The sequence below is a fragment of the Cervus canadensis genome, chromosome 14 (assembly GCF_019320065.1).
Source record: "Cervus canadensis isolate Bull #8, Minnesota chromosome 14, ASM1932006v1, whole genome shotgun sequence".
In the NCBI taxonomy this organism is placed as follows: Eukaryota; Metazoa; Chordata; class Mammalia; order Artiodactyla; family Cervidae; genus Cervus; species Cervus canadensis.
The window spans coordinates 38869842-38894877 of record NC_057399.1 but is presented as its reverse complement, the minus strand read 5'-3'; the positions used below and the strand labels follow the sequence as shown (position 1 = coordinate 38894877).

At 37.9% G+C, this 25036-nt stretch overlaps 1 protein-coding gene across 2 annotated transcripts; it reads left to right on the top strand.

Moving 5' to 3' along the window:
* Nucleotides 1-839: 839 nt before the first annotated feature.
* On the top strand, nucleotides 840-25036 carry LOC122453328 (elongation factor 1-alpha 1-like). 2 transcript variants are annotated; one of them, XR_006273008.1, is made up of 3 exons: nucleotides 840-2422; nucleotides 13609-13618; nucleotides 25023-25036. XR_006273008.1 is itself a non-coding variant. In XM_043487308.1 (1 exon), exon 1 carries the CDS (start codon nucleotides 855-857, stop codon nucleotides 2238-2240), a length of 1386 nt encoding a protein of 461 aa, XP_043343243.1. In that variant the 5' UTR covers nucleotides 840-854; the 3' UTR covers nucleotides 2241-2474. The 2 variants fall into 2 exon arrangements, 1 of the variants encoding a protein (XP_043343243.1); XM_043487308.1 differs by lacking the exons at nucleotides 13609-13618; nucleotides 25023-25036 and having other exon boundaries at nucleotides 840-2474.

Here is a 25036-nt window from a genome sequence, read left to right as displayed (position 1 = left end):
GTTTTAGAAAAGGCAGTAGAACCAGAGATCAAATTGCCAACGTCCGCTGGATCATCAAAAAAGCAAGAGAGTTCCAGAAAAACATCTATTTCTGCTTTATCAACTATGCCAAAGCCTTTGACTGTGTGGATCACAATAAATTGTGGGAAATTCTGAAAGAGATGGGAATACCAGACCACCCGACCTGCCTCTTGAGAAACCTGTATGCAGGTCAGGAAGCAACAGTTAGAACTGGACATGGAACAACAGACTGGTTCCAAATAGGAAAAGGAGTACATCAAGGCTGTATATTGTCACCCTGCTTATTAAACTTATATGCAGAATACATAATGAGAAACGCTGGGCTGGAAGAAGCACAAACTGGAATCAAGATTGCTGGGAGAAATATCAATAACCTCAGATATGCAGATGACACCACCCTTATGGCAGAGAGTGAAGAAGAACTAAAAAGCCTCTTGATGAAAGTGAAAGAGGAGAGTGAAAAAGTTGGCTTAAAGTTCAACATTCAGAAAACTAGGATCATGGCATCTGGTCCCATCACTTCATGGCAAATAGATGGGGAAACAGTGGCTGACTATTTTTGGGGGCTCCAAAATCACTGCAGATGGTGATTGCAGCCATGAAATTTAAAAGATGTTTACTCCTTGGAAGGAACTTATGGCCAACCTAGACAGCATATTAAAAAGCAGAGACGTTACTTTGCCAGAAAAGGCCCGTCTAGTCAAGGCTATGGTTTTTCCAGTGGTCATGTACAGATGTGAGAGTTGGACTATAAAGAAAGCTGAGCCTATCTCGCAACGGGTTTGCAGCCAGGACACAGGTGTCGTGAAAACCACCGTTAAACCTAAGCCAAAATGGGAAAGGAGAAGACCCACATTAACATCGTTGTCACTGGGCACATAGATTCAGAGAAGTCTAACACGACTGGCCATCTGATCTACAAATGTGGCGGGATCGACAAGAGGTCAATTGAAACATTCGAGAAGGAGGCTGCTGAGATGGGAAAGGGCTCCTTAAAATATGCCTGGGTCTTGGACAAACTGAAAGCTGAACATGAGCGTGGTATCACCATTGATATCTCCCTGGGGAAATTTGAGACCAGCAAGTATTATGTTACCAGCATTGATGCCCCAGGACACAAAGACTTCATAAAAAACATGATTATAGGCACATCCAAGGCTGACTGTGCTGTCCTGATTGGTGCTGCTGGTGTTGGTGAATTTGAAGCCAGTATCTCCAAGAATGGGCAGACCCGTGAGCATGCCCTTCTGGCTTACACTCTGGGTGTGAAACAACTAATTGTTGGAGTTAACAAAATGGAGTCCACTGAGCCACCCTATAGCCAGAAGAGATACGAGGAAATTGTTAAGGAAGTCAGCACCTACATTAAGAAAATTGGCTACAACCCTGACAGAGTAGCATTTGTGCCAATTTCTGGCTGGAATGGTGACAACATGCTGGAGCCAAGTGCTAACATGCCATGGTTCAAGGGATGGAAAGTCACCCGTAAGGATGGCAACGCCAGTGGAGCCACTCTGCTTGAAGCTCTGGACTGCACCCTGCCACCAACTCGCCCAACTGACAAACCCTTGCATTTGCCTCTCCAGGATGTCTATAAAATTGCTGGTATTGGTACTGTCCCTGTGGGTCGCGTGGAGACTGGTGTTCTCAAACCTGGCATGGTGGTCACCTTTCCTCCAGTCAATGTAACAACTGAAGTGAAGTCTGTAGAAATGCACCATGAAGCACTGAGGGAAGCCCTTCCTGGGGACAGTGTGGGCTTCAATGTCAAGAATGTGTCTGTCAAAGATGTCCATCGTGGCAATGTGGCTGGTGACAGCAAAAATGATCCACCCATGGAAGCTGCTGGCTTCACAGCTCAGGTGATTTTGAACCATCCAGGCCAAATCAGTGCTGGATATGCACCTGTGCTGGATTGTCACACAGCTCACATCGCTTGCAAGTTTGCTGAGCTGAAGGAGAAAAATGATTGTCATTCTGGGAAAAAGCTGGAAGATGGCCCTAAATTCTTGAAATCTGGTGATGCTTCCATCGTTGATATGGTTCCTGGCAAGCCCATGTGTGTCAAGAGCTTCTCTGATTATCCTCCCCTGGGCCATTTTGCTGTGCATGACATGAGACAGACAGTCGCTGTGGGTGTCATCAAAGCAGTGGACAAGAAGGCAGCTGGAGTTGGCAAGGTCACCAAGTCTGCCCAGAAAGCTCAGAAGGCTAAATGAATATTATCTCCAATACCTGCCACCCCAGTCTTAATTAGTGGTAGAAGAACGGTCTCAGAACTGTTCATCTCAATTGGCCATTTAAGTGTAATAGTAAAGACTGGTTAATGATAACAATGAATCGTAAAACCTTCAGAAGGAAAGGAGAATGTTTTTGTGGGCCATATGTTTTGTGTGTGGCAGTTTAAGTTATTAGTTTTTAAAATCAGTTCTTTTTAATGAAAACAACTTGACCAAAAATCTGTCCCAGAATTTGAGACCCATTAAAAAAAGTTTAATGAAGAAAAAAAAAAAAAAAGAAAGAAAGAAAGCTGAACGCCGAAGAATTGATGCTTTTGAACTGTGTTGTTGGAGAAGACTCTTGAGAGTCCCTTGGACTGCAAGGAGATCCAACCAGTCCATCCTAGAGGAAATCGGTCCTGGATGTTCATTTGAAGGACTGATGTTGAAGCTGAAACTGCAATATTTTGGCCACCTGATGCAAAGAGCTGACTCATTTGAAAAGACCCTGATGTTGGGAAAGATTGAAGGCAGGAGGAGAAGGGGACGACAAAGGATGAGATGGTTGAATAGCATTACCAACTCAATGGACATGAGTTTGGGTAAACTCCAGGAGTTGGTGATGGATAGGGAGGCCTGGCATGCTGCAGTTCATGGGGTCACAAATAGTCAGACACGACTGAGTGACTGAACTGAACTGAACTGATACATAAATATATATATATATATATATATATATATATATATATATATATATATATATATACCCATATAATGACTGCTTCGATAACAAGATCACTCTTAACTGTATCAAATACCTAATCTTTGTTTCTATTGACTACTAATGATTCTGTTTTTCTTTTATATTATTTCACTGCAATAAATTAGGTTTTAAAACTAATTTTAGAATTCATTTACTTTTCTACTATCTATTTTGTTACCAGTTACATCAGGACTCCAAGACATTTCAATGTTGTTTTTTCCACTCAGTGTGTTTTAGTTTCATAAAGAACTCAGTTACAATATGTTGGGGTTCTATGATTTGTATTCCTCTTTCCAGTTTGGCAACTCTTTTCTAGGACAGTTGCCCCTTATTCTTAGTTCCTGTTTCCATTAGTAAATGTGCTGCCACTCTTGGCATTGTTACTGCTTATGGGATTGAGCCCATCTCATTTTCAGGGCATGTATAATCAATGATACCCTGCAACCAGACATTGTCATTTTTCATGAAAAAAAGGAAGACATAATCCTGGTGTTCTGATGTGAGGAACACAAAAATGATTATCCTCTGTGGGTTATCTTCCTTTGGGGAGTTTTCAAAGTAGTGTTGCTTATGTCTCAATATCCAACAGGGGTTTTATTTTATTATGATGCTTCCCTCATATTTTGTTCATAATGCAATAAATCTCCTAGGAGAAAACTCAGCTAAAAGAAGAAGCTCAAACAAGCTTAGACCAGTTATCTTGGATGCAGAGCAGAGGAATAATTATGGAAAAAAGCATGACATATATTATTCTATAGACCACCTGTCTAATCCTTCTGGGAGCTGAGTCTGAGTTCAAGCAATGTAATGACAGGTCAGGGATGAAAGCTAGGGATATCCTTTGTTGCATATGTATCCTCTTGCTAGTTTTTATTTCTTTTTAAAAGAATATAATTTAGTAGAATAAACACTGTGGGTTAAGTACAACTGTATATGAATACACACACACATGCACAGTGTACAAGGAATTATTTTAAGTCATGAATTTTAAAAAGGACTTCCTCAGAGAGATGAGAACAGATTTATAACCAGCTGGTGGCAGGTTATATTTGGCATATGGAACCTAGATTTAGTTATCACCCTCAAAGTCCATGAATACTATTCTAATAACACTATTGTGCATGTAAGACAAATAGTTGGGAATTCCTTTAACCAATACCCAGGTGATGAGACAAGGTCAAATGTCACCACAATGCACTGAAGTGGCTAGGGTTTGAGTACCTAACTGGCTTCTCTGAGGCAGCCAGGGCTGTCAGTGCTGCGGGGGAAGCCTATGGTATTTTGCAAGATGTGAAAACAGCAAGGTGTTTTTCTGTATTTTTGTATGCTAGTATAGACATATGGTTTTGTTAAATGAAATAGATGAAAGATGTTAAGTCCTGAGAGCCAGACCACTGGGGTACAATGAGGTAATTGTCTTCTCTTAGAAAAGAGGTACTGATACATCCTCTGTGCCTTCATTCTTAAAGGAACCTCTTGTTCTTAGATGAATAGATAAAGAGTCAGCTGAATAGATAAGAGTTCTTCTGAGTCAAGATTCTTTGCCACATCAACTCAGGTTCCCTATCTCCCACCTCAGTAGCACTTATCATCAAGAAAATAGATTTCTTCTCTAGCTGGTAGGGAATTCCATTATTTTATATTGTCCTCTCTGACAAATCGTTACCCTACCCACTCTGTCTTCTGCTTATCTCTCGGAAAGATTCCCCTCATTGATTCTTTCTGAATTCTGGCTTAGCCTATGGCTGACTGGGTCAGAGATCAATTTTTGATCCAACCCAAGCCAATAACATTATGTCTTATAAATTTGAATTTGGGATACAGAAAATTCCATTTATTTATAAATAATAAAATCTGAGATTTACATTAAAAGTGAGACCAAATGGCCATACTGGGTGTTTGTTTAAGTTCAACAGAGAATGAACTGCTTCAATTTCTCCTGAGCACTTGATGTATATAGACAGGATAGTCCTCTTTTAGTTTTGAAACACACCCTTTTTTATTTTATCTACAAGGCTATATATTGTCACCCTGCTTATTTAAATTATATGCAGAGTGTATCATGCAAAATGCCAGGCTGGATGAAGCACAAGCTGGAATCAAGATTGCCAGGAGAAATATAAATAAACTCAGATATGCAGATGACACCACCCTTATGGAAGAAAGTGAAGAGGAACTAAAAAGCCTCTTAATGAAGGTGAAAGAGGAGAGTATAAAAAGCTGGGTTCAAACTCAACATTCAAAAAACTAAGATCATGACATCTGGTCCCATCCCTTCATGGCAAATAGATGGGGAAACAATGGAAACAGTGACAGACTTTATTTTCTTGGGCTCCAAAACCACTGCAGATGGTAACTGCAGTCATGAAATTAAAATTCGCTTGCACTTTGGAAGAAAAGCTATGACAAACCTAGACAGCATATCAAAAAGCAGAGACATTACTTTGCCAACAAAGGCCCATCTAGTCAAACCTATGATTTTTACAGAAGGCATGTATAGATGTGAGAGTAAGACCATAAAGAAAGATTTATGGAAGGAATGATGCTTTTGAACTGTGGTGTTGGAGAATATTCTTGAGAGTCCCTTGGACTGCAAGGAGATCCAACTAGTCGATCATGAAGGATATGAGTCCTGAATATTTATTGGAAGGACTGATGCTGAAGCTGAAGCTCCAATACTTTGGCCACCTAATGTGAAGAACTGACTTACTGGAAAAGACCCTGATGCTAGGAAATATTGAAGGCAGGAGGAGAAGGGGACGACAGACGATGAAATGGTTGGATGGCATCACCGACTTGATGGACATGAGTTTGAGCAGGCTCCGGGAGTTGGTAATGGACAGGGAAGCCTGGCATGCTGCAGTCCATGGGGTCACAGAGTTAGACATGACTGAGCGACTGAACTGAACTGACTGAACTGAACCTTACCTCAGGTGGGTTCTTTTTCTTGCAATCAAATATTTGCTACCTTGGGGAGAAAGGATCTATTTAGGGAATCTGCATATTCAGAGTGACCAATTGAAACAAGCCTTCTCCTACAACAAAGATTCTGCTGTTAGTTATTTCACAATGGACTTGTTTTACTACAAATGTGAAGACAGAGTTGTATTCTGGCCTCAGTACATCAATAAGAATTGTAGTATGAGCGGAAGCAGATGCTTTTAAACTTTATTCCATTTTGACCATTATACGTGGAGTCAAGTTTATTTATGTTTTATAATTTTTCTGTACAATTTATCTTTTAAAAATGCATTTGAATCCAAACAGTATTTTCTCACCATTACAGATTTTTAATATTTGAACACTAGGATTTCATTGTTGACTAAGATATGTTATATAAAAGCCTTGTGTCATTTCCCATATGGGACTGATTTTTAGATGTATCTCCCCCTTGGGCTTCCCTGGTAGCTCAGACAATTCAGGATACTCAGGTTTGATCTGTGGGTCAGGAAGATCACCTGGAGAAGGGTATGGCAACCCACTCCAGTGTTCTTGCCTGGAGAATTCCATGGACAGAGGAGCCTAGTGGGCTATGGTCCATGGGATTGCAAAGAGTTGGACACAACTGAGTGACTAACACTTTCACATTTTAGTCCAGGTTTGGTTAATTCACTATAATTTGGGGTTTTTTAGGTGACACTAGTGGTAAAGAACCTGCCTGCCAATGTAGGAAATGTAAGAGAGGTGGGTTCAATCCCTGGGATAAGAAGATTCCCTGGAGGAGGGCATGGCAACCCACTCCAGTATTCTTACCTGGAAAATCCCATGGACAGAGGAGCCTGGCAAGGTACCCTCCATGGGGTTGCACCGAGTTGGACACAACTGAAGTGAATTAGCATGCACACAAGAAACAGTGGCCTCTTATTTTGATCCCCTCTCACTCATAGTTCTGTCACCAGGAGGGTTCTTTGGATTTGTTCTGTTTTTGTTTTTGTTTTCAGCTAGCTGCACAGTTCAGTGAAACAAAAGATTCGTATTCTACCTATTTTCAATAATTTGAAATAAAACATTTTTTTATAGAGAAAATACATATGAAATTCTGTTAACAACTGCCCCAGCTAGGAAAGACAAAAACTTCCCTGAAAAGAGTCTTGTGTAAATAAAGCTGGGACCATATTCTTGCAAAGCAAAGTTCAAATATTAACTACTAATTTCTAATTCATTAAGAATTAGAAATTTTATTGCCAAAAACTCTGCAAATACTAAAAGAAGTTTTTCAAAAACATTTTTAAAAGAAAATGAAAACTGTCTTTTTGCACAATTCAAAAGAGTGGCTCTTCCAAATACTCTAATATTTTTCATTTCATTGCACTTCTTTTGGGAGAAAAGGACACCATGACAACCATTTTATTAATTGTTAAGAAATTCTTTAACTTTTTTTGTCATAAAATTAACTATTTCAAGAGGAAGTAAGAGGATGTGAACTTCACCTTCACTGACCAAAAAAAAAAACAACAACTACACGAGGAACAACCCTCAGTGAAAAGTAATTGGAAACCAGCAACAGAACTCCTGCATAACAAGGCTTTAAGAAAGATAAATGCATAATCAAGTAGGAAAGAGTGAAAAGCAACTGAGTTGGGACCTCTGCTTGTGAGAGGGAATGCAAAGGGAAAGGGAGATCTCAGGGGTGAGTGAGCACACAGCCACCAACTAGGCATTCTAGTCCTGGGGGCTGATGTAGAGGAGACAGCCCCCATGGATGGTTGTAGGACCATAGGGACAGACAGAAAGGCTAGAGAAACTTTTCACTTGTGAGGAGCATCCCAGTGCTGGATTGACCCTGAGGCAGGGAAAAGAGAGGTCTGCCCTAGACATCCCCCATGATCACCGTATGCCATGTCTTACCTTGAGCCAAGCTAGCACCCTGGTCTGCTCACTCAACTCACAGCACAACACTGGAACTGGGGTAGCCAAGACAGAGGAAAAGGCTTAACTTTGGGATACAGGGGCCATATGGTCCCAGGATGGAGCTAGGAGTGATGGGTGGCCATTGCTGCCACTTACTCAAGTGGTGCCACAGAAGCAGCCCAGATTTCTGGTGGCAGCTGCTCTGCCTCAGTTCACCCCTCAACACATGCAGAAAGATGACAGGAGCCCCACCTCCCCTGCAGAGTGGTTCCAAACCAGTGTGGGAGTAACAGAAGTTGGTGACAGTGATCAGCTATGAGAGAAAAGGGGTCTTGCCCCAAGGCAGGGAAGAGAGAAGTCGGCTCTAGCAGCTGCTGGGGTTCTAATGACTACCTCCCAGTCCACCGCAGCTGAAGCTGAGTGAACACTCCCATTCTGCTTAGTCCATGCCATAGTGCAAACTGGATCTAGGGTGGCCAGGATGTGGAAAAGACTAAACTATGGGCTAAATCTGAGAGAAGCCATAAATGCCTATACAGGCAGTGCATCAGACGTCTATATGTACATGGACCCCCCTAGCTTCAGCATTCCCTTCCTATGGGGCAAAAGTCCTAGTTCAAGGAGAGAGACAAAACAAAACAAAACAAAGCATACATTAAAAGGGAACAGAGCCAAATTGAGCCTAACCCTTAGACCTATTGCTCCAGCAACTTGGGATCAGATCCCACCCCTTGATAGGGCAGTGGTGGCCAGGGAGCCTAACACTAAGCATCAGTTCTAGCCCTTTTATTTCAAGTCCCCTACCCCCTACCCCCAAGGTGATATCTTCCAGAACACCCTGAGAAAAGAGGTGATTGGACTTCATGTCAAATCCAGCCCTCCCTTCAAAGGCATTGGGCACACACAGTCTGCATATTGATGTTCCCACATAAGAATATACCTTGAAGACCACAGTAGGTAAATGCTTCACCTAAACTGACAGAGGCACAGAAAGTTAATCAAAATAAAAAGGCAGAGGAACTTCTCTCAATTGAAAGAGAAAGAGAAAACCCCTGAAAAAACAATAAAATAGAAATAATTTACCAGATAAAGAATTAAAAACATTGGTAATAAAAATGTTAGCTGAATTAGGAGAGAGGAGTAATCTAAATACTGACCATTTTCACAAGGAATCATAAAATATAAAGAATACCCAATTAAAAATAAATTTAAGATTTGAAATAACACACACACACACACACACACACACACACACACATACACACATACTGGAAGGAATGAATAGCAGATTAAGTAATACAGAAGACCAGATAAGTGATCTGGAAAATAGAAAAATGGTAATTATCTAATCAGAACAACAGAGAAAATAACAATTTTTTTAAAAAATGAAAGCTATTTAAGGGTCTCTGAATAACATTAAACATTATAAGCCTCATTTTTATAAGGGTTCCAGAAGAAGAGAGAGAGAGAAGGAGATTAAAATGTACTTGAAGAAATTATGGCTGAAAAATTCCCAAACCTAAAGAAGGAAACAGATATCTGTGTACAGATAGAGAGTCCCTGCTAAGATGAACCCAAACAGACCCACACCAAGACATACCATAATTAAAATGGCAAAAGTTAAAGATGAAGTAAGAATTCTATAGGCAGCAAGAGAAAAGCAAAGAGTCATATACAAGGGAAGCCCTACAAGGCTATCAGCTGAATTCTCTGCATAAATTTTGCAGGCCAGAAGGGACTGGCATGATATATCCAAATTGTGAAAAGGGAAAAACCTATAAACTTGGATACTCTACCCAGCAAGATTATAATTTAGAATACAAGGAAAGATAAAGATCTTCTTAGACATGCAACAACTAAGAGAATTCATCAATACTAACACTGAGAATTCATCAATACAAAGCCTACCTTAAAGGAAATGTTGAAGGATCTTCTCTAAATTGAAAAGAAAGAAGAATGTGCAGGAATTGGAAAATTCTACCAGGAAAGACAAATATATAATAAAGATTGAAGATCATTAAATTCAAAAGTTGGGTTTTTCTTTGAAAAAAAAAAAAAAAGCAAAATTGATAATCCTTTATAGAGGTTCACCAAGAAGAAAAGAGAAAGGATACACACACATGCACACACACATACACACACATTAAAAAAAAGAGGAGAAATAACAAGCAGTGCCACAATGATACAAAAACAATCATAAAAAACCACAACAAAAAATTAAATGTCAACAAATTGGACAACCTATAAGAAATGGACAAATTTCTAGAAAGATAAAATCTGCCAAAATTGAGTAAAAAAAACAAAAACAAAAAACAGATAATTTGAACAAATTCACCACTAGTAGTAAAATAGTCTGTAATTTAAAGAACCCTCCCAGCAGACAAAAGCCCAGTACCATAGAGTGTTTGGCTTTACAAAAAATTCTACCAAGTTTATCAAGAATAACTAAAACTATCTTCTCAAACTAATTCAAAAACTAAAGAGGACAGAACACTCCCAAATTCATTATATGAGGCCACCATTATCATGATATGAAAAGCATTCAAAAACACTGCAAATAAAATATATATATATATATAGGCCAATAACTTAGGTGACTAAATATGCAAAAATTTTCAAAAAAAAGTATTAGCAAAGTGCATCTAATAATACATAAAAAAAGACCATGATCATTCTGAGTTTATTTCAGTGTCACAAAGATAGGCCAACATTTGCACATGAACCAATGAGATATATTACATTAACACTCTGCTGTACATCTGAAACAAATACAACATTGCTAATCAACTATGCTGCAATATAAAATAGAAATAATAAACAACAAATAGCAGCAAAAATATGCCCATGACATATTCACAGGACTAGAAAAAAATAATCATAAAATTCAGAAGGAACCACATAAGACTCAGGATTGCCAAAGTAATCTTGGGAAAAAAAAAAAAGAACAAAGATGAAGACATCATCATCCCAGATTTCAGACTATACTATAAAGCTACAATAATCAAGGTAGCATGGTTCTGGCATTAAAAATAGACACACAAATCAATGGAACAGAATAGAAATCCCATAAAACACACACACACCACACATACACACAGGGTAAATTAATATACAACAAAGGAGGAAACAATATACAATGGAGAAAAGACAGTCTCTTCAATAACTGGTGCTTGAAAAATTGGACAGGACAGCTATATGTAGAAAAGTGAGATTAGAGCTCTACATCACTCCATATACAAAAATAAACACAAAAATGGGTTAAAGACCAAATATAAGCCCTGAAACTATGAACTCCTGAGAAAGAACATGGACAGAACACACCTTGATATTCATTTTACCAATAATTTTTTCATCTATTTCCTAAATCACAAGAAAAAAGGGCAAAAGTCAATAAATGGGGTTAATTAAAAAAAATTGTATACTAAGGGAAACCATTAACAAAATGAAAAGACAACCTACACAATGGATGAAATATTTGTAAATTATGTGACTGGCAAGGGAATAATATCCAAAATTTATAAACAGTTCATACAACTGAACATTAACAAATAAAATAACCAGATTAAAAATGGGCAGAAGAATTGAATAGACATTTTTTCAAAGAAAAAATACAAATGACAAAGAGGCACATGAAACAATGCTCAGCATCACCAATCATTGGAGAAAAGCCAATCAAAACTACAATGAGGTATCCTCTCACATCTGTTAGAACGGCTATCATCAAAAGCCCATAAGAACTAATGTTGGTGAGGGTGTGGAAAAAAAGAGAATAATTGTATATTGTTGATAGGATTGTAAATCATTGCAGCCATTTTGGAAAATAGTATGGAGGTTCCTCAAAAAACTAAAAATAGAACAACCATATGATACAGCAATTCCACTCTGGGGTATATATATTTCAAAAACACACAGAAACACTTATTTGAAAAGGTTTATGTACCTCGATGTTCAAAGCAGCACTGTTTTCAAAAGCCAAGTTATGGAAGCAACCCAAATGCCCATCAAGAGATGAATGAATAGGAAAGAAGTGACATACATGCACACACACACACACATAAACCCACACATACACACACACTGGAATACTACTCAGACATAAAAAAGAACAAAAATTTACTATTTACATCAATGTGACTGGACCTAGAGGGCATTATGCTTAGTTAAGTCAGAGAAAGGCAAATACTGTATGATATTATTTATATACGGAATCTAAAATATAATACAAATGAGTGTATTTGCAAAACAGAAACAGACTCACAGAAATAGAAAAAAAAAACTATTGGCTAACAATAGAGAGGGGGGAAATTAAGGGGATGAGATTAAGAAATGCAAACTAATATGTATAAAATTGACAAATAATAATATTACATTTATAGTACAGAGAGTTAGAGCCATAATTTCTAATAAATTTTGATGAAATGTAATCTGTAACAACACTGAATATTATGCTCTACACCTGAAACTACTATAATATTGTAAATCAATTATACTTCAACAACAACAACAACAAAAAGATTAACTACTCCCCTTTAACCTCACTTTTCAGTATTCTCTGTTACTTTATAACCAACACTTTGAAAAATTTTAATGGTCAGAAAAAATTAAAGATGCTATATATAATGTATCTCTCTATACCTTAACATGTATCTCTCTATACCTCTCTATATCTATAAAAGTAAAATCCCTGTGAGAAAAACCTATGTCTGTGTATGTTCGTGTGTACGATTTCTTAATATCTGGGCATAAATTATTTTAGGGGTCCTTTCATTCTAATATTTATGATTCTTTTTTTGTATTGCAGTGATATGAATTAACAGACTACTGGGCAACATTAAGGTCTTCCCTGGTGGCTCATATGGTAAAGAATCTGACAGCAACACGAGAGTTTGTGTTTGATCCTTGGGTCAGGAAGATCCCTTGGAGAAGGGGATGGCTACCCACTCTAGTATTCTTGCCTGGAGAATTCCATGGACAGAGCCTAGTGGGCTACAGTCCATGTGGTCAAAAAGTCAGACACGACTGAGTGACTTTCACTTTCAGACAACATTAAACTAAGAAAATATCTCCAAAATATTTACACTAGAAGTTGAATAAGAGATTAAACTATTGTGGTTTGGATAAATTACTTGATGATAGTCCAGAAAAATAAAATCATTTAAGGGCCTGGATTTTGCTGACGATAAATCACACACACACAAATACATATGTCTTCATAGCAGTTGTATACAAATTGGACTTCCTTAGGCAATTGGGTGAATAGGGGTGATGTTTAATGAGCACACAGAGAAGGAAATGGCAACCCACTCCAGTATTCTTGCCTGGGAAATCCCACAGACAGAGGAGCATGAAAGGCTACATGGAGTAGCAAAGAGTCAGACATAGTGACTAAACAACGCACCTTAATGAACACAGAAAAAATATGAGTGTGAAAGAGAGAGAGTTTAATTGTGCATAAGTCAGAAGATGTTGTCACTTCAATGAGGGATACTGATAGAATTTTGAATAGAAGTTTCTAAAATGCTTTTTAAAAACACTTTCACAATGTATTTTAATGGGTTAAATACAACCTCCACCACTCTTTAGTTAAGGCATATATGTTAACCAAGTATTGTCTTGGGTTGCTATGTTTATAAGAGATAATAAGAATCACACATTTCTTATTTTAGTGATACATTGGATTTAAAAGTCATAATAAACAGAAGTAAGAAGTGGAGAAAGAAATTACATGCATTTAAGCTTGCTAGGAATTAAAAGGTAGTTTGGGGTTGTAGGACCTTGACATCAATTGGAGGTTTTGATCAATTCTACAATCCCTTGAGGATCTGGGACCTTTCTGTTATCTATTACATTTCCCAACTCTGTATAGTTTACAAGTCAAAATTCACATAATAATAACAACTACAGATGAGTATTGTTCTTAGTTTGGCAATCTGAACTACATCTGTCAGAGGAATGAAACATGTGAATATGTCTGGAGGGCTCACTGTATATTACTGTAAATTGTCATTTATTATTTGAACTGTGGATATCTGGAAAATATTTATCCCTGGTTTCCCAAGTGGCTCAGACCATAAAGAATATGCCTGCAATGCAGGAGACCTGGGCTTGATCCCTGGGTTTAAGATCCCCTGGAGGAGGGCATGGCAACCCACTCCAGTATTCTTGCCTGGAGAATCCCCACGGAGAGAGAAGCCTGGTGGGCTACAGTTCATAGTGTCGCAAAGAGTGGGACATGACTGAGCAACTAACACTTTTACTACTTTCACTTCAAACTTTTAGATATACACGGAATGACTTAGGGCAATGCTTCATTTTGTGGAAGGAAAGATTACTCTGACTATAATTTGAAAGTTTTCTCTCAGATAGTCCTCTGATTCAGACCTGTAGACTTATACTTGAGGTACAGAGGGAGAAAATGACATTCACAATGTAAATACAAGAAATTAAAAGCAATTTATAAATTACATCATATGTGAGAGAAGCACAGTATACAACCAGGAAGAAAACAAGCTATTGAAATCCTCTCTTCCAAAGTAAAACCTATGAGGCTTTGAAAAATCAAGGCAAAATTCAGCAGATGAACCTAGATAGGGAATCAACAATGACTCTGGGAACAGCATGACGGTTCCAGGAAGTCCCTTCACAAGCTTCATGTAGGCTTCTCAGAAGGAATTCGTGGCCCAGGCTTTGGTGGCCTTCAAGATGATGCTTCAGCCTTACAGCAGGCAACATACTGGGATTCAGATCAAGAGGAGGCAAATATGTTTCCTGACATGTAATAAAGGAAAGTATGACATTAGGGTAGATGAGGACTTGCCTATGGACTTGTAGATCTACTTTTGAAAGAACTCAAGGAATTGGAAAAAGTTTGTCAAAAAGGTAGACAGGGATTTGAGCCATTAAAGTAAAACTACATGATATTACTATTGGATTCCTGTCTTTTTGTTTCTTTGGTATTTTTGTTTGTTTGTCTTCATGTGTGTGTCTGAGAGCATGGTCTATAACCACAAACTAAAGGAAAGGTTTCAAGCCCTTTCAGAATACCGATGTGCTGTAGTTTTTAACATAAGGATGATCAATTCAGTTCAGTTGAGTTCAGTTCAGTCGCTCAGTTGTGTCTGACTCTTTGCGACCCCATGAATTGCAGCACGCCAGGCCTCCCTGTCCATCATCAACTCCTGGAGTTTGCTCAAACTCATGTCCATCCAGTCGGTGATGCCATCCAACCATCTCATTCTCTGTCGTCCCCTTCTCCTCCTGCCCCCAATCCCGCCCAGCATCAGGGTCTCTTTCAATGAGTCAACTCTTCACATGAAGTAGCCAAAGTATTAGAGTTTCAGCCTCAGCATCAGTTCTTCCAATGAATACCCAGGACTGATCTCCTTTAGGATGGACTGGTTGGATTTCCTTGTAGTCCAAGGGACTCTCAAGAGTCTTCTCCAACACCACAGTTCAAAAGCATCAATTTTTCAGCACTCAGCTTTCTTCACAGTCCGACTCTCACATCTATACATGACCACTGGAAAAACCATATCCTTGACCAAATGGACCTTTGTTGGCAAAGTAATGTATCTGCTTTTTAATATGCTCTCTAGGTTGGTCTAGCTTTTTAACATAAGGATGATCAATTAGTCAATACTTTTTATTGAATGAAAAGAGGTTTATAGATCTAAGGTTTTAGAATTAATAAAGGGAGATTGTATATAATATTATAGGGACAGATTCTACAAAGAAAAATCAGTATTCTGGCATTTTAGAATGGGCCCTACGATTTAGAAATGGATTTTTGATTTGAGGACTGAATCAATCATACACATAATGGATAAAGGCTGGCACTAGGCTCATCAAGTAACTGTATCCTAATATTCTAGCATTATAGATATGACCTACAGAACACGGCTATGTGTGTATGTATTGAAAGTGGTAGGTTAATTGTCAAAAAATATATATATATACATTGTGTAGCTACATAAACTGTGGGCCTAATACCTTTGATGGTACAGATCCAAAGTATTTAAATATAAAACTGCAGGCAAGAGCCTTCTCCTTGAAATTCTGAGAGACATTATTATTGCTAAGAATAAAAGTAAGGAATTAAAGTTCACATTCTGATGGTTTAATTGTCTGATCTAAAAATGTCATGATGACAGTTTACAATTGTTTTTTTCTATTAGGATCACACTTCTCTGAAGAGAAGGGGATTTTTCTAGCTCTCTTTCTCCAATACAATTGACTATATGATTGAAATTATCCACCACATAACACCCGTAATGGGTAGTGGTGTTAGATTTATCAAATGGAAAATAAAGCACTTCACTTGATCACAGAGAATAAGTCATTTTTTGTGATATAGAACGTGGGAGCAGAGTGTTATTGGATTTTAATATTAAAGCATATTACTTAATTCAAAGCATAAAAGAGTTGTACTTCACATGGAAGTACAATCTGGAATATTTACTACATACAGTTTTATTCCCAATATACATAAGACAGTATACTATAAAACACCTGGACTTTCTTGTTTTTTAATTTTACAGTCCTCTGAAAAATTTTCAGACCTCAAACCTAAAATGGACCCATCTTTATTGGTCAAGAGAAGAAATATACTCTCTTCTTACTCTAGCTATAGGACTCAGTCTAGTACTCTAGCTATTCTCTTCTATTTACTCTTGTCTTACTTCCCATGTGCTGTGCTGTGCTTAGTCGCTCAGTCGTGTCTGACTCTTTGTCACCCTCTGGACTGTAGCCTACCAGGTTCCTCTGTCCATTGGGATTCTCCAGGCTAGAATACTGGAGTGAGTTGCCATGCCCTCCTCCAGGGGATGTTCCCAATCCAGAGATTGAACCCAGGTCTCCCGCATTGCAGGCAGATTCTTTACTGTCTGGGCCACCAGGGAAGTCTAAGGATACTGGAGTGGGTAGCCTATCCCTTCTTCAGGAGATCTTCATGAGTCAGGAATTGAACTGGGGTCTCTTGCATTGCAGGTGGATTCTTTACCAGCTGAGCTACCAGGGAAGCCCATACATCATTATTTTCTTTTCTAATGGATCATTTCCACAAACATACCACAATGATACTGTTTTCCCTCATCAAAGAAACAATAGATTAGGTGACCACCTAATCTATTACAAAGGAGGCAAGAATGTACAATGGAGAAAAACAGTATCTTCAATTAGTGGTACTGGGAAAACTGCACAGCTACATGTAAATGCATGTAGGATACTGCCTAACACCGTACACAAAAATAAATTCAAAATAGATTAAAAATCTAAATGTAAGCCTGATATAATAAAACTTTTGGAGGAAAACATAAGTAGAACACTCTTTGACATAAATCACAGAAGTATCTTTTGGTCCGCCTCCTAGAGTAATGAAAATAAAAACAAAAATAAACAAATGGGACCTTGTTAAACTTAAAAGAGTTTGTACAGCAAAGGAAACCATAGACGAAAAGAAAGGACAATGCTCAGAATGGGAGAAAATATTTGCAAATGAAACAATCAACAAAGGATTAATATACTAAACATACAAACAACTCATGCACCTCAACATTAAACAAACAAACCAACCAACCAAAAAAAGGGAAGGGGGGCAGAAGATCTAAATAGATATTTCTCCAAAGAAGACATGTAGTCATGTAGTCGGCGCTAACTACAGGATTTTAATCTGTTGCACCTCTCTCTTCCAAAGCGGTTCCGTCTGTTTATTTTAGCTTCTTCTGTTTGCAGGTCTCTTCAGTATCTAATTTCCGCCCTGACACAAGGGGCCAAAGGTGGTCACTTATTTAGGCTGCTTGTTTAGTCGTACTGTGAGGAGGCAGGAACACTGGAAACAAGTATCCCTGGCGTGTGTGGGGAGTGCTTGCAGTGTCTGGGCCACACTGGGTTTGCCCCGCTCACGGCGTGTGCGCTTTCCCAGTCTACACTGCTCAGGCTCCAGGTTGCTCGCAGGGGAACTGTCTGAGGCGGGCCCTGGGTTGCATGCACTTCCCAGGTCTAAGCCGCTCAGGTTCAGGTCTCGGGTTCTCCATAAAGGCGCAGACTCTGTTGGGCCTGCATTTTGTGCCCTTCCCAGGTCCGAGCAGCTCAGGCGACCAGGTGTTTGGAAAGCGCAGTCTCTCCTGGTGGGGAGTGCCTCTTCTCATCTCCCCAGTCCCAGCCACTGGGTTTCCTGGGTGGCAGCATGCGCACCCTTCTCAGGTGTGCCATGTGTCTCTTCTGGGGAGCTGATCTCTGGCTGTGACCCTCCCGGCGGATACCAACGGTCCAGAATACCAAGAAATCTTGGTTAGCATCTGGAAGCCTTCTTGCAGTTTGGTAGAGGATGCCTCTCTGGGGCCGAGATTGCCCCTTTCCTGCTCTGGCTGCGCCCCAACCCCCAGCCCCTGCCTGCCTCCCTGTCTCCAGCAGGGGATGGGCCAGTCTGCAGCCTGCTAGCTCTCCTCTGGTATTCTCTCAGTCCTTTGCTCTGCAAGCATGCCTGGCAGTGCCTTAGGTTAGGACATTTTGTGGGATAGTTCTCTCTTTCTTTCTTTCTTTCTTTTTTCTCTTTCTCTCTCTCTGGCAATCCCACAGTTTGGGTTGCTATCTCAAGTTAGTTCCCTCAGATTGCCCTCAGGTTATTCAGACCCAGTCCTTATCCTAAGCAATGCAGCCCCCGCCTCCCTGTTCAGCCCCTGCTTGCTGCTGGTGGCAGATGTGAGCACTGGTAGTTGCTGTTAGGCGCGTAATCTGTGGGTTTTATTTATTTATTTATTTATCTTCCTGGTTATGTTGCCCTCCGAGATTCCAAAACTCCCCACAGACCCGCTGGTGAGAGTGTTTCCTGGTGTTTGGAAATTTCTCCTCTTTTAAGACCCCCTTTCTGGGACGGATCTCCATTCCTACCTCTTCTGTCTCTCTTTGTCTCTTACATGTTGTGTACCTCCTTTCGAAGACAATGGGCTGCCTTTCTTCGTGCCTGATGTCCTCTGTCAGCATTCAGGAGTTATTTTGTGGAATTTGCTCAGCTTTCAAATGTTCTTTTGATGAATTTGTGTGGGAGAAAGTGCACCAGCAATATGCACCATAGCAAATACCTAAAACACCAAAATTCAGTGAGACTTAATATCTAATTATGTCTCATTTTCTTGGCATTACTGTATAACTATTTTGGCTTCTTAATGAAGCCAAAATGAATTAATGGTCCTTCCAGGTGGTGCTAGTGATAAAGAACCTATCTGCCAATGCAGGAGACATAAGAGATGGGCGGGGCAGGGGTGGGGGTCCATCTCTAGGTCAAGAAGATCCCTTGGAGGGGGACATGGCAAGGACTTCTATACTCTTGCTAGAAGAATCCCATGGACAGAGACGCCTAGCAGGTTACAGTCCAAAGGGTTGCAAAGAGTTGGACATGACTGAAGTGACTTAGCATGCATGCATGATGAATTAATATTATATCATAAAATAGAACAAAAAGTAATTAAAAGATATGTCGATCATAATTCGTAGGCTTTTTTGTTTTGTTGTGTTTTCTAATATGTCTTGGTGTTTTCAAATTATGTTATACAAATAAATAAAAGAAAACTTAGTCAATATATTTGCTAAAATAAAACAAAATAAAATCATCATGGTTTTCTTTTTATTCAAGGAATCATAAATAACATTAGTTTGAGGATGTTTTGTTAATGACCATGATTTAGTAATGAGAAACTAACCATTTCAATATTTAACAAAAATTAAAAGCTGATACCACTCAAAACTTTTCTCAACCAAAAATGTGTAGGGTGTAGTGAACAAAAAGTAAGATTTTGATTGAAGGTACTTGGGACAAGTTTCTACTCTGACACTTAGAATCTGCACAATGTTTATCTATTTTCTTCAACCTTCTTTATACCATTATCTTAAATTACAAGTCAGTGTGAAAAATTGTTCATTTGTTTCCTAGGACTGCTGCAAGAAATGATCACCAAAAAAAAAAAAAAAAAAAATCCCTCACAGTTTTGAAGATTAGAAGTCTGAAATAAAGCTGTAGTCAGGACCATGCTCTTTCTGAAAGCTCTAGGAGATAATCTGTTTCATGCTTTTTTTAAATCTTCTAACATTACAATCACCAGGGTTCCTTAATTTGTACAGACATCATTCCTATCTATCTGTGTCTTCATATGATGTGTCCATCTCTGTCTCCTCTCCTCTTCTTATAAGGACACCAGTCATACTGGATGAAGGCCCATCCTACTCCATAAGCCTTCATATTAATTTACATCTTAATTACATTTGCAAAGACCCTGTTTCCAAATAAAATCACACGCACAGGTATCAGCTAGAACCAGACATGAAGCAACTGACTAGCTCAAAATTGGGAAAGGAGCATGACAAGGTTGTATACTGTCACCCTGCTTGTTAACTTATATGTAGAATACCTTATGTGAAATGAAGCCTGGATGAAACACATGGTCGAATTAAGAGTACCAGGTGAAATATCAACAACCTCAGATATATAGATGATATCTCTCTAATGGCGGAAAATGAAGAGTAACTAAAGAGCCTCTTGATGAGTGTGAAAGAAGAGAGTGGAAAAGCTGGCAAAAAAAACACCAAAACAAACAAACAAACAAACCCTCAACATTGAAAAAGATAACTTCATGGTGTTCAGTCCCATCACTTCATGGCAAATAGAAGGGGAAAAAGTAGAAGCAGTGACAGACTTTAGTTTCATGGGCTCCAAAATCACTGCAGATGGTGACTGTAACCATGAAATTAAAAGACTCTTGCTTTTTGGAAAGAAAACTTCAACAAACCTAGACAGCCTATTAAAAAGCAGAGACATCACTTTGCCAACAGAGGTTTGTAAAGTCAAAGTTATGGTTTTTCAGGTAATCATGTACAGATGTGAGAGTTGGACCATAAAGAAGACTGAGTGCCAAAGAGTTGATGCTTTCAAATTGTGTTGCTGGAGAAGATTCTTCAGATTTCCTTGGTTTGTAAGAAGATCAAACCAGTCAATCCTAAAGAAAATCAACCCTGAATATTCACTGGAAATACTTTGGCCACATGATCAGAAGAGCCCACTCACTGGAAAAGACCATGATACTGAGAAAGATTGAAGGAGAAAGGAGATGGGGGTGGAAGAGGATGAGATGGTTATATAGCACCACAAACTCAATGGACATAAATGTGAGCAAACTCTGGGAGATAGTGAAGGACATTGGAGACTGTCTTGCTGCAGTCCATGGGTTCGCAAAGAGTCGGACTTGACTTAGTGACTGAACAAACAACACAGATATCAGGAGTGAGAACTTAAAAATAACTTTTGATTTTTTTTTTTTTTTTTTACAAAGGTTGGTTTTATTGTGGGGAACACAATCACTTAACAAAATTACCGAACTCAAAAATTTTTAGAAAAATTTGATTATGCTTAGATTCACAAAGATATATACATGGTGGCCACACAATGTTAGTTGTGTTTTTCCTTTATTGACTCTGTAGATTATGTGAATAACAGTGATAATTCAATATAGTCAATAGAATGTCCTTGAACTTTCCCACGTTGCCCCTGCTTCTAAATTATTTAAAGATAAAGTATGAAAGGCTTTGAAATTGAATGCTGGGTGTTACCTAGTGCACACTTCCTTACTAGCTGATTCTATAAATCTCACACTTTTTATTGCTTTGGAGCTAGTTTGCAACTCTTCAAATTGTAGAAAACTACTAGTTATACCAATGAAATGATTGTCTATAGTGACACAAATAAATTTTGTCAGATGGAGATGTAAATCATCTCATCCATAAGTAATTATTGTCTATTAAATTCACTTCAACCTTTTTGTCTGCTTCTGGGATTCTCACTTGAAATTTTTTTTTTTTTAATATCTTGCTGCTTCTTCCATTAGTTAATGAGTTAAATAAAAATCTTTGTGCTCATTTTACAAGACAGTTATGATTTTCCCTTTAAAAATTCTTTAATATTCCATGTCATTTATGAAAAGGCTTTGATGAATAAAGAGATGAAAAGAGCCAGTCATTTAAAATCTCACCATTTCTCAACATGACACGTAGTACCTGAGTGAAAATGAACCAAACCCAAAAGCCTCATAACTTTTGATTTAAAGGGCGATTCATAGGAAAAAGCCAAGAAGTAATTTCTTGGCAAAGAAAAATAATGTTATATACTTAAGCACTTCTTAAAGTAACAAGATTAAAGATTGTTTTACAGTAAGACTTAATGCCCTGGAGTTCAACAACCAAATTGCTGATCTGATCCATATCACTTTAAAAGTGAAGCTTCAGAGCTAAGAGGAGTTTTTGCTTTAGTGAAGGACTAGTTAAAGAGCTTTAGTCATTATAAAAACAAAGGAGGGAAATCTACTTAGGAGAAACTGTACACTGGTATCTGAAAAGTATTTAGAGGAAGACATATATTTTTCTTTTGTGTAAGGAAATACTATGAAAGCTAGGCAGTTGTGCTGGTTGCACAATGTTGTAAGTGTATATTTCATGCCACTGAATGATATACTTAAAACAGGAAAATGGTAAACATGTTATAATATTTTTACCATAACAAAAAATCAATCAATTACAGAAGTAAGGATCTGTTTATAATTTCTCAATTTGTTCCATTCAACTATGTGTCTATCTTTGCACCAATACTATACCTTTCTGTTTTAAATAAGAATTGTGCCTTTATTTACACTATTGCATTTTATTATACCATAAGTCTTTTAGAAAAATAGTTAATACCTGTTCCAAAGGTCATCTTAAAACAACAAAATAAGATACTATAACAGGTAAATCAGCAGAGTTCAGTAGAATGGAGAATAAAGCAAGAGAATCCTAGTATCTCTCTGTCCACTGGTACAGAAAACTAACATTTAATATCCACATCTATGATTTGACATGCTAATTTTCTGCTGTAAATGATGAAAACAATTAAAACTTAGATTGGCTAGTAAACTTGAAATGTTTATAACCTGTTGAAGTTTACTTTTTAATTCTATTTATTTTTGTATCTAATAGTATAGACTCAAAGTGGTATAAGACTGGTGGATCTAGTATTACTGGAAGCTCTGTTTGAAATTCCTTTTGACTCTAGAGTTTGTATCAGACTATAAATCTCAAAGAAGTAGGTAACTGATAGAAAAACATTATTTTGGTTTCTGTTGCTTCCTGATTACTCAAGTTTCATCTGATTCTATTTAGTTTTATGTACACCTTTTCTAGAGAATTTCTTTCAATGCATTTTAAGTAAGGAATTTTATTGCAATAAGTAAATATCTAAGCACTTACTACTTGCTAGTCATTGTTCTAGATGGGACTAGTCCTTATAAGATCCTAAGAAATATTATAATATTCATTTTATAAATGAATAAAATAAGACTTAGAAACAAAAATTCATAAGACTCAAATTAAATCATTTTCTCATGGTTTGTAAAGGTAGAATCAGGATTCAAATAAGGTGTTTTTTTTTTTTTTTTTTTTTGAGACCCTGTGTTCCTGTTTTCTTAATTACTTTAGAATTAAGCACAGTGCATGGCACTTTACAGGCAGAATGAAGGATTTCAGACTGTCAATTCTAAGATCAAACTAGTTTCCAAGATAACTGTTGAACTCCTTAGAACTTTTACCTGTCCCAGCCTCTATTATACAAATGATTAATTTTTCCCATACATTTTACAATAAATATAGGCCACATAACTCTGCTTGTTCCTGAGAAGATACTATAAAATATTCTGGGGAAATCTCTAGGTTCCACATGGACCCATGCAAGGCTATTTAGTTTATTTTGCTGGTCATGCTATGTGGTATGATTTTTAAGTATAAATCTCAAGTGCTTAATTAATCTTAAAAGCTTTTGAATAGCAAAGTAAACCAATGGCAAAATGAAAAGACAACCTACTGAATGGGAAAAATATATGCAAGTGACATGACTGATAAGGGGTTAGTATCAAAATATGTGAACAACTTAAAAGACAAACAAACAAAAATGGGCAGAAGACAAGACATTTTCCAAGAAGACATGCAAATGCAAACAGGCACATGAAAAGATGATCAACATCACTGATCAGAGAAACGCAAATTAAAACCACAATGAGATATCACCTCACACCTGTCAGAATCAGTCCAGTTCAGTTCAGTCGCTCAGTCGTGTCCGAGTCTTTGTGACCCATGGACCACAGCATACCAGGCCTCTCTGTCCATCACCAACTCCTGGAGTTGTCATTGCTTTCCTTCCAAGGAACAAGCCTCCTTTAATTTCATGGCTGCAGTCACCATCTGCAGTGATTTTGGAGCCCAAGAAAATAAAAACAATGGAAAATTGTTTCCATTGTTTCCCCATCTCTTTGCCAGAAGTGATGGGACTGGATGTCATGGCCTTAGTTTTTTGAATGTTGAGTTTGAAGCCAGCTTTTCACTCTCCTCTTTCACCTTCATCAAGAGGCTTTTTAATTCCTCTTCATTTTCTATCATAATGGTGGTGTCACAAGCAAGTTTAAAAAAAAAAAAAAAAAAAATCACAGGTCCCAAACCAAAGATTGTTCCAGACTAAACTGAGCATTTTCTAGAGTAAGTTTAGACAGCTGAGCCAAGCACATGATCACTACTTTGCAGTTAAACTCTACATCCTTTAATTGTACTTAAACCAATTTATGCTTTGATATAATTTTATCTGTTGATGTAATTTTAAGCCTTTTATGCTTTTCTAGAATTCCTTTCTGAGATGCACACATTTTTACCAAACACTACTGCCTAGGCATCTTTTTTAGGAAGCTGATGGATTAAAAGGCCATTGTAATTCCTGAAGAAGTGTATGTACAGTAAGGCAAGCAGATATTAAAGGGTGAAGGAGTCTTCTGGCCCTTCTCCAGTTTATTTAGTTATTTTTATATTGCATTAACACTAGAAGGGTAAGAAATTTAAATAAATTTCAGAAAACACTATAACATGTGCTAGTATGGAACATTCTCCAACTTTGTGAAGTTTGCACTTGTTAAACAAACAGCATTAAAATAAATAATGTTCTAAGTATGAAAATAAAAACTCTAGTTACTTAATAATTTAGCCATTCTTGCCATCAAACACACTACTTTACCCTTCTTTTGATTTTGAGAGGAAAGACAAAACAGTGAAAATAAATAGAGAATAATTTAATTTCATTCATATTTCTTCAGTTTGTTAAACTTGCAATTTAGACAATATTCATTTA

Excerpts from the sequence above, each read along its gene's own strand:
- LOC122453328 (XM_043487308.1), top strand. The coding sequence starts at position 855 with ATGGGAAAGGAGAAGACCCACATTAACATCGTTGTCACTGGGCACATA.